Source organism: Schistocerca nitens, chromosome 3 (genome assembly GCF_023898315.1).
Source record: "Schistocerca nitens isolate TAMUIC-IGC-003100 chromosome 3, iqSchNite1.1, whole genome shotgun sequence".
Classification (NCBI taxonomy): domain Eukaryota; kingdom Metazoa; phylum Arthropoda; class Insecta; order Orthoptera; family Acrididae; genus Schistocerca; species Schistocerca nitens.
Window position 1 is genome coordinate 796,410,280 of NC_064616.1, and position 10,011 is coordinate 796,420,290.

The 10,011-nt window shown below is 48.2% G+C and overlaps 1 protein-coding gene across 2 annotated transcripts in view; it reads left to right on the top strand.

Moving 5' to 3' along the window:
• Window positions 1–9,741, top strand: part of LOC126248817 (UV excision repair protein RAD23 homolog B-like) — a 153,902-nt gene extending 144,161 nt beyond the window's left edge. For both annotated transcript variants that reach the window (XM_049950228.1, XM_049950227.1), the window contains 2 exons: window positions 1,205–1,332; window positions 9,375–9,741. In XM_049950228.1, the coding sequence (XP_049806185.1) occupies window positions 1,205–1,332; window positions 9,375–9,485 (239 nt within the window). In that variant the 3' untranslated portion in view covers window positions 9,486–9,741. The remainder of the gene's footprint in view (window positions 1–1,204; window positions 1,333–9,374) is intronic.
• The last annotated feature ends 270 nt before the right edge of the window (window positions 9,742–10,011 follow it).

Genomic DNA, 10,011 nt, shown 5'->3' on the forward strand with positions numbered 1-10,011 from the left:
AAGTTTGTCATTGTGTCCTGGATTTCATGAAAATTGTATGTAGTACTTCACGTGGTCATTTTAGTGTATTAAGTTTATTCTCAACTAGCTGATAAGAGTTTCAGTGCCCTGTGCCCTGTTGTTGAATGACTAAACAATTCCTGTATTGGCATGCAGAACTGCGAAGGTAGTTAATTCCCTTATGTGAAAATAAAGGAAAAGGAAATCGGTAGACTATATTAGTCTAAATTTTAAATTGCATTTATTATGTGGTGACACAGTTTACAAAGAGAACAATGTCTACACCATAAGGAAATTGAGTCTCTTCATTAGTGTTGTAACTAGGCCAGGATAACGTGTTTTGTTGTGATAATAGCTGTGGTGGTGACTAAATAATTGCTTCATCAATTTTGTTAATATTCATTATTGAAACACATTGGTGTTTGTGACACATTGTTATTTGACAGTTAAAACTACCACTGTACATTCTTCTTGATCATATGTGGTTTGAATAGCAAGTAGTCTCTTTGCATTCATCATCCTAACAAGTATGGTTTCAGGACACACATTAAGATTTTGATAAAATCTGCAAGTATGAAAACTCCAGGATTTTGTAGTTCTTTCCCTTTGTTTCCTAATTCTTGGGAGCATAACATAATTTTGATATATAGTTCTTTGTAAAATTTAAATAGTGGAATAAAGTACCATTATGCATGAATAAAATGTACCACCTCATCACTGTGAATTTGAAAGAATTTTTCATTTAATTCAACAAATGTTATCTACAAACTGTTGGTATGTAGTACAATATAAAATTACACTCTAAGGCTGGTAGTAACTTGATTTTATTTTGAATTAGATATCACTGTGAAGAATATACAAGATGAAGGTTTGTGTGCTTGCAGTTTAAAAATGATACAGCAAACTCTTAATAGCAATTACAATGTCACATACAAGTCAATGATTGGGTAAATAATGGCTTTGCAGTCCCTATGATCTCTATGATGTTAAATGTGTGAAAACATTTAAGGATAGATTTGAAACAAAAACTTTTTCTAGATCTAATACTTTAAAGATTGAAGATTTTTCAAGTTTTGAACTAAATTATTTCAATAATTTAACTACATTAATTACAATTTAGAGGATGTTGTGTGGCAACATACACTAAACATCACACCTTTGTATTGTGTTGTGAGTAATTATGTGAAATGAATGCTGTTCTTAGGACCAGTATCAACTCCTGGAACTGATAGTACTCGTGAATCTTCTGCTCGTGCTGCTTCCGAGGAGGGAGGCTTGTTTTCACCTGGCCCAATACAAATCACCCAGCAGGATCGTGAGGCAATTGATAGGGTAAGATCTCTCTCTCTCTCTCTCTCTCTCTCTCTCTCTCTCTCTCTCTCTCTCTCTCTCTCTGTGTGTGTGTGTGTGTGTGTGTGTGTGTGTGAGATCAGGTGGAGAAGGTCTCATAGATCTCTGTAACAAGTACAAGTACACCTTGGTCCTAAAATCAACAGTTGTCAAACCTCTGTTGAGGAAGACCGTATCATGTAGTTATAGAATGTTCAGGTATTGAGAGGAACCAATAGACTTTGTAGACTCTTTGACTCTCACTGGTCAAGACAAACTTGCAACACTTAAGGAGAGCACCAAATCCTCAAAGTAGCTTAAGATTCCAGGTTCAACACTGTGACTTCACAATGAAGATTGTGATTTTCATGGTACACTGAGGAAAAATGCTTTGGAAGAAGAATGGCCTTCCTTACAAAAGGCTCTACTGGATGTTGTCTAAGAAACTATCACCACTTTATTCAACAAAGGTATGATCAGGCTGTAGAAGAAATGTTTGAAGCCTGAGTCAGGTGGAACCACTGTAAGAATAAATCCAATCCCGAGGCCCTCACCAAGCAAAGAACGACACTATCTGCAGAGCGAAGAGAAATTACTACACAATCGGCAGAAGAAAACTTACAGAGAAACAACTCAGGAGACCTGCACAAGGAACCCAAGAAGCAGACAACCCAGTATACAGCTCCTACCATATTTCTCCATGGGCCAGATTGAATGCTGCAGATGAACAACAGGTACTGCACCAACATCCTTGCAGACAGTTTCCAGGAGCTCCTCTGCACAGGATAAGCTAAAGAGAAACTTAATCTTTCCTGACCCTTCCACTAGGAACCCTGATTTTCAACCACCACAAATGCACAAGCAGAGGATGTCATGAGGAGTTTCAAGAACAACAAGACCTCAGGCGAAGATTGTGTAGTATCAGAGATGTGGAAACACACAAATGGACAGTCATGTAGAATGTCCAATAATACAGGACATGGGGACGACAGAGACTTTGCTAGAAGGATGGATGGCTGCTGTGTTTAACCCACTTCACAAGAAGGGAAGCAAGACAAACCTTAAGAATTACAGGAGTGTGCCTTATTACAGGTCACCTACAAGACCCTCTCTGCAGCCCTGCTAACTAGGATCACCACCCAGTTAGGCCAGCAATAGGTGAATAATAGGCTAGCTTCTGCATCAAGAGATCCTGTGCAGAACAAATACAAAATCTTAATACTGTACCAACTTCAGCTACGAGAGCCAAGTTAGAAGCCCCTAGTGGAGTTTTAGAAGGGATAAGAAGCTCTTTTCTCCACACTGTGGAAAGTTAGTCTTGATAAGAAGACCCTCAGAGTAGTCCAATCCAACCTGAAGAATACAAGATCCAAGTTCAAGTTCAGAGGTGGGCTATCCGAGAGGCTTCCTCATCAGAACAGGAGTCAGACCGGCTGATAGTCTCCCCTGCATTCTCTTCAAGTATGCCCTAGAGAATATTACCAGAGAACACAATGCTAGACTAAAGCTTGGGTACAAGGAAGATAAGTCATGTACCATGTGTAGCTTTTGAGGTTGACCTCATCTTGCTCGCAAACAAGATTGGAGGAGGCTACTTGCAACTTATGGAGCTTTTACAATGTAGCCGTTAAGGCCGGCTGAAAAATCAACATCCAGAATACTGAATTCATGATTGACATCAAGGAAGCCCCTTCTAGAATTCCAGGAGAAGACAACACCATATGAAATGTACTTGCAGTCAAGTACCAAGGAGAGTGGATCTCTGCAAACCAGAATGAAAACCTAGCCATAGAGACCAGATGTACCAAATTTCATAGGGCTTACCACTCCTGCCACAGTATCTACTTATCCATCTGTGTCTCCAAGAACCTTGGAGTTCAAGGTGAGGAAGATCTTGAGGAGGATACTAGGACCTGTAAGAGAAGGGGAAGGCACCTACAGAATCTGGCATTATGAGTTGTTTAAACACAAGGATGGCACAATCGTGTGTAAGGAAAAGGCAACTGGCCTTCTGTGGACGCTTGACCCTCATGAATCCTGAAAGGCTCACCACAAGCGTCTTCACAGTGAGCAGTAGAGGGAAAGTCTCCAAGAGCAAGTGAATTGCATTGGTGAAATCTGATCTGGAACGACAAGAGAACCTATTGTAGAAAACAGAGGACCAAATGTGGTTCTGGCAAGCCAACTGATGAAGATTTCCCAAAGCCCTTCACCAGAATGAAAACCAAAGGGACCAAATTTTGGGGAGTGGGTGGGGAGAGCTGGTTCACAAACAAAAAGTGTAGGAGTACTGAAAGAAGAAAAGAATAAAACTTTATCAAGGAGCAGATATGAGCCCTGTGATAATCAGTAGGCCCAGATAGTGAAGAAGAAGAAGAAGAAGAAGAAGAAGAAGATAATGATCAAGATGAAGTAGTTAGGGATAGTACTGTGTTAAATTGCTCTGGTTGTTTTTCTTCTTTGCTACTCCATTACTGTTGGTCGTCTGATACAGTATCATGAAACTGTCTATTTCTCCTGTTTGTTCTTAAGATACCTGTCCTGCTTTTTATTTTATAAATGTGACTTAATGATAGAATGTACTGCTTCTACATTTCTTGAGTGTTTCCCAATGTTTTGCAATCTTTTCGCCTTGCCAGTTCAAGATTCACCTCTGTTGCATCTTTGAGTAGTTTTTGCTGTTTATAACACACTTTTGTAAAATTACCTTGTTTGGTATCGGATTAAAGCAAATAGAAATTTTCCTGCTCTCTTTCATGGAAGGTCAGTTCTGATCCCTGTCTCCCCCCACCCCTTGCACCCAATCTATATTGTTGTGGATTATTTACTGTCTGTAGTTTTCAGTGTTCTTTACTGTCTTTTGTTGGTTACAGTAAAATCTAGTTGAGACATGAAGCAGGAAACTTGTTGTAACAGAAAAAAATACTTCAACTAATCAACAAAAGAAGGAAGTACAAACATTCAGAGAAAAATAGGAATAAAGCTACATAAGTAACTTAGGAAAGAAATAGATAGGACGTGCAGGGGAGCTAAAGTGAAATGTTGCAGAAAAAAATTTAAAGAAATAAAAAAAATAGTCATCGGTGTGACAAATTCAGCAGATACAAAAGTCAAAAGTAAGTTTTAACAGCAAGGGTGTTAACATTAAAGTGTTAGAGGAATTACATTTTTAAAAAGGAAAGAGCAGATAGATGTAAAGAGTGCATTTGAAGATCTCTACGAGAGGAAGATGATGATGTGATGGAAGAGAAAACAGGACTCAATATGGAAAACATTGGTGATCCAGTATTTGAATTAGAATTGAAAACAGCTTTGGAAGACTTAAGATAAGTTAAAATGGAAGGCATTGGTAACATTCCTTAGGAATTAAAGGTGGTTTGTAGACACTGTGTGACAGGAGATATACCATCAGACTTACAGAAAAATATCTGCACAATCCCAAAGATAGCAATAACAGGTGAGTGTGGAAACTATTGCGCAATCAGCTTAACAGCTCGTGCTTCAAAGTTACTGACAAGAAATATATACAGTGGAATGGAAAAGAAAATGGAGGATCTCTTGGGTGACAGTCAGTCTGGCTTTAAGAAATGTAAAGGCACAAGAGAGGAGGTTCTGGCATTGCATTTAATAATGCAGGCAAGACGTAAGAAAAATTGAGACATGTTCATAGGATTTGTGGACCTAGAAAAATCATTTGACAACGAAAAATGGTGCAAGGTGTTCAAAATGGGGAGGGACGTGTAATATACAGGATGCACAAAAACCAAGAGGGAATAATAAGAATGCAAAATTGTAAATGAAGTGCTGAGTTTAAAAATGGTGTTGGACAGGGATGCAGTCTTCAGCCACTACTGTGCAGTCTGTACATCAAAGAAACAATGACTGAACTAAAAGAAAAGTTCAGAAGTGGAATTAGAGTCAGGATGAAAAGACATGGATGATAAGATATACTTGTCACATTGCATCTCAATGAAAGTGAAGATAAATTACAGGACCTGGTGAACAGCCTAATGAGTACAGAATATGGATTGAGAGTAAACTGAAGAACACTAAATAAATGAGGAGCAACAGAAATGAGATTAGCAAAAAACTTAACATAAAAATTGCCGACTAAGATCATCAGTTAACATCAAGGAATAACTTCAGTGGTTCTAGAGGGAGTTGGGAGTGGAAGATGGTAAAAACTAAACAGGAAGACAGAGATTGGAATATATGCAACAAATAACTGAAGATGTCAGGTGTAGGTGCTACTCCAAAATGAAGAGGTGGCGCAGGGTAGTAGGTTGTGAATGGTTACATCAGACCAATCAGACGGCTGATTACCACTAAAATGACACTCTGGAAAGGACTAGGTGCCTAATGTCCTCTACCTTGTCCGCCATACTCTACCTTCACCCCCACCCACAATTCTCTACCTAGAGCTCACACCCTCTGTCTTGTGCCCCCAGCCCCTGCTGTGGGCCCACATCCTAAATGTTGCTCACCCCCCCTCCTCCCAAAAATCTTCTACCTTTCCCCTCCCCCACAATCCTCTGCGTAGCCCCTCCATGTCCTCTACCCCCTACACACACACACACACACACACACACACACACACACACACACACACACACACACACACACACACACACACACACACACCCTCTACTATGGGCTCCCCCCTTTCCATGTCCCCACCTTGCCCCCCCCCCTTCCATGCACACCAACTTGCCCCCCCCTTTCCGTGCCCTCCACCCTGCTCCCCCCCCTTTCCGTGCCCTCCACCATGCTCCCCCCCCTTTCCGTGCCCTCCACCATGCTCCCCCCCCCCCTTTCCGTGCCCTCCATGCTCCCCCCCCCTTTCCGTGCCCTCCACCATGCTCCCCCCCCCTTTCCGTGCCCTCCACCCTGCTCCCCCCTTTTCCGTGCCCTCCACCCTGCTCCCCCCCCTTTCCGTGCCCTCCACCCTGCTCCCCCCCCTTTCCGTGCCCTCCACCCTGCTCCCCCCCCCTTTCCGTGCCCTCCACCCTGGCCCCCCCCCCTTTCCGTGCCCTCCACCCTGCCTCCCCCCTTTCCGTGCCCTCCACCCTGCCCCCCACCCCTTTCCGTGCCCTCCACCCTGCCCCCCACCCCTTTCCGTGCCCTCCACCCTGCCCCCCACCCCTTTCCGTGCCCTCCACCCTGCCCCCCACCCCTTTCCGTGCCCTCCACCCTGCCCCCCACCCCTTTCCGTGCCCTCCACCCTGCCCCCCACCCCTTTCCGTGCCCTCCACCCTGCCCCCCACCCCTTTCCGTGCCCTCCACCCTGCCCCCCACCCCTTTCCGTGCCCTCCACCCTGCCCCCGCCCCCCTTTCCGTGCCCTCCACCCTGCCCCCGCCCCCCTTTCCGTGCCCTCCACCCTGCCCCCGCCCCCCTTTCCGTGCCCTCCACCCTGCCCCCGCCCCCCTTTCCGTGCCCTCCACCCTGCCCCCGCCCCCCTTTCCGTGCCCTCCACCCTGCCCCCGCCCCCCTTTCCGTGCCCTCCACCCTGCCCCCGCCCCCTTTCCGTGCCCTCCACCCTGCCCCCGCCCCCCTTTCCGTGCCCTCCACCCTGCCCCCGCCCCCCTTTCCGTGCCCTCCACCCTGCCCCCGCCCCCCTTTCCGTGCCCTCCACCCTGCCCCCGCCCCCCTTTCCGTGCCCTCCACCCTGCCCCCGCCCCGCTTTCCGTGCCCTCCACCCTGCCCCCGCCCCCCTTTCCGTGCCCTCCACCCTGCCCCCGCCCCCCTTTCCGTGCCCTCCACCCTGCCCCCGCCCCCCTTTCCGTGCCCTCCACCCTGCCCCCGCCCCCCTGTCCGTGCCCTCCACCCTGCCCCCGCCCCCCTTTCCGTGCCCTCCACCCTGCCCCCGCCCCCCTTTCCGTGCCCTCCACCCAGTCCACGACCTCCGCCTTGGCCCCCAGTCCACGACCTCCGCCTTGGCCCCCAGTCCACGACCTCCGCCTTGGCCCCCAGTCCACGACCTCCGCCTTGGCCCCCAGTCCACGACCTCCGCCTTGGCCCCCAGTCCACGACGTCCGCCTTGGCCCCCAGTCCACGACGTCCGCCTTGGCCCCCAGTCCACGACGTCCGCCTTGGCCCCCAGTCCACGACGTCCGCCTTGGCCCCCAGTCCACGACGTCCGCCTTGGCCCCCAGTCCACGACCTCCGCCTTGGCCCCCAGTCCACGACCTCCGCCTTGGCCCCCAGTCCACGACCTCCGCCTTGGCCCCCAGTCCACGACCTCCGCCTTGGCCCCCAGTCCACGACCTCCGCCTTGGCCCCCAGTCCACGACCTCCGCCTTGGCCCCCAGTCCGCGACCTCCGCCTTGGCCCCCAGTCCGCGACCTCCGCCTTGGCCCCCAGTCCGCGACCTCCGCCTTGGCCCCCAGTCCGCGACCTCCGCCTTGGCCCCCAGTCCGCGACCTCCGCCTTGGCCCCCAGTCCGCGACCTCCGCCTTGGCCCCCAGTCCGCGACCTCCGCCTTGGCCCCCAGTCCGCGACCTCCGCCTTGGCCCCCAGTCCGCGACCTCCGCCTTGGCCCCCAGTCCGCGACCTCCGCCTTGGCCCCCAGTCCGCGACCTCCGCCTTGGCCCCCAGTCCGCGACCTCCGCCTTGGCCCCCAGTCCGCGACCTCCGCCTTGGCCCCCAGTCCGCGACCTCCGCCTTGGCCCCCAGTCCGCGACCTCCGCCTTGGCCCCCAGTCCGCGACCTCCGCCTTGGCCCCCAGTCCGCGACCTCCGCCTTGGCCCCCAGTCCGCGACGTCCGCCTTGGCCCCCAGTCCGCGACGTCCGCCTTGGCCCCCAGTCCACGACGTCCGCCTTGGCCCCCAGTCCACGACGTCCGCCTTGGCCCCCAGTCCACGACGTCCGCCTTGGCCCCCAGTCCACGACCTCCGCCTTGGCCCCCAGTCCACGACCTCCGCCTTGGCCCCCAGTCCACGACCTCTCCTCGCCCCTTTCTACATCCTCTACCATGCTCTCCCCCTTCCACACCCTGTCATCACCTCCTTCCAAGTCCTCTACCATGCTCTCCCCCTACATTGCCCCTCCCTCATCCTTGTCCCCCATTTTTGATCGTCCCATGCTATACCTCACCCTTCCACCTATGCCCGCTCTTTCTCTACTTCCCCCCAAGCTCTATCTCCCCTCATCCTCCACCTCACCCTGCCCCTCCCTCTGCATCCTCCACCCTGCTCTCTGCCTCTCGTTTCTGTGCCCCCCACCTTGGTCCTCCTTTCTATGCCCTCCACCTTGGTCCCCAGTCCATGACCTCGCCTCGCCCCATTCCAGGTGGAATGCCTTCCGCCTCTTCCACCCTGCCTTCTGCCACTCCCCCTGCAGCTGTCAATCTGCCCCCTGTCTCTAATTCCCTTCGCCATCTGCCTCTGCCGGTGTGTACCTCCTCCCATGTCTACCTCCCACTCCCTGTCCTAGTATTCTACTTCCTCTTCCACAGTCTTCTGCCTCCCCAATCCATGTCCTCTACCCTGCTGCATCAACCCATCCCCAACCCATGTTCCTCTTCCTTACTATGCCCACCCCACCTCCAATCCATGTCCTCTTCCCTACTGCTACCACCCCACCTGCAATCCATGTCATCTACCCCGGCTACAGTTCACTCCTACACCCTGCTCCCCCCGCCCCCCTCTTCTCTATTTCTGTGTGTGTGTGTGTGTGTGTGTGTGTGTGTGTGTGTGTGTGTGTGTGTGTTAAATATTTACTTCATTGAAATTCTTCATTACAGGAATCATCAGTTGTAAAAAGACGTCTTCTTTAATCCACATCATTATGGCCTTCTTTGTAGCATGCATTGCAGGATGTAAAGGATTTCTTAAATGAATAATGCTAGTATTCTTGTATTTTTATAATTGTTTCAGTGTTTATGCAAACTTAAATTGCACGTTATTGAATGTAAATTTCATTGATACAGCTTTTTAGAGCCCAAAATGACATTTTGCCCTATGCAATTTGGACACACATTAATGGTGCATTTAATTTTTTTGATCCTAGACTGTCTAGTTGAAATTACAATTGCAATTTGTTTCAGTTGAAAGCCCTGGGATTTCCTGAGCATCTTGTTATACAGGCATATTTTGCCTGTGAGAAGAATGAAAATTTGGCAGCAAATTTCTTGCTTTCGCAGAATTTAGATGACTGAATTTTCAGTGTCAGGCCTTGTTCAAAAGAGAATATTTATTCTATTATACAATAATACATGCTCCAAACAAGTTAATTAAATTATTTAATGTAAGTTTTTCACTTTGCTGATGGAAAGTTGTTAGTCATGTTCAATGTTAAAAAAAAAAAATGTTTTCAGTTTGTGTTAGTTAAAACTCCATTCCAGTATTTGCAATGTCCGATGGAATGAGATGTTCTTTTGTGGAGACTGATTGATTAAAGCATTTTGCAGTTCACATTTGTTATATTTATTTGAATTAACAGGTGTTGTCATTAAGCAATTACCTTATACCTCTTTTTTAAAAAATCCTGTGAGCCATTTTTAAATTTAGTGTGTGTCAAGTAGGCAGTCCGAGAGGGTTTTGACAACCGTAACTAGAGAAATTTAAGTATATAGGTAGAAACTGGCAGGCTAGTACTTGAGGCATCTAAAAGAGAGATGACAGTCCATGTGTAGTTTCAGCATGCTTGTACATTTCCAAATATACTAACATTCCTATCAGTAT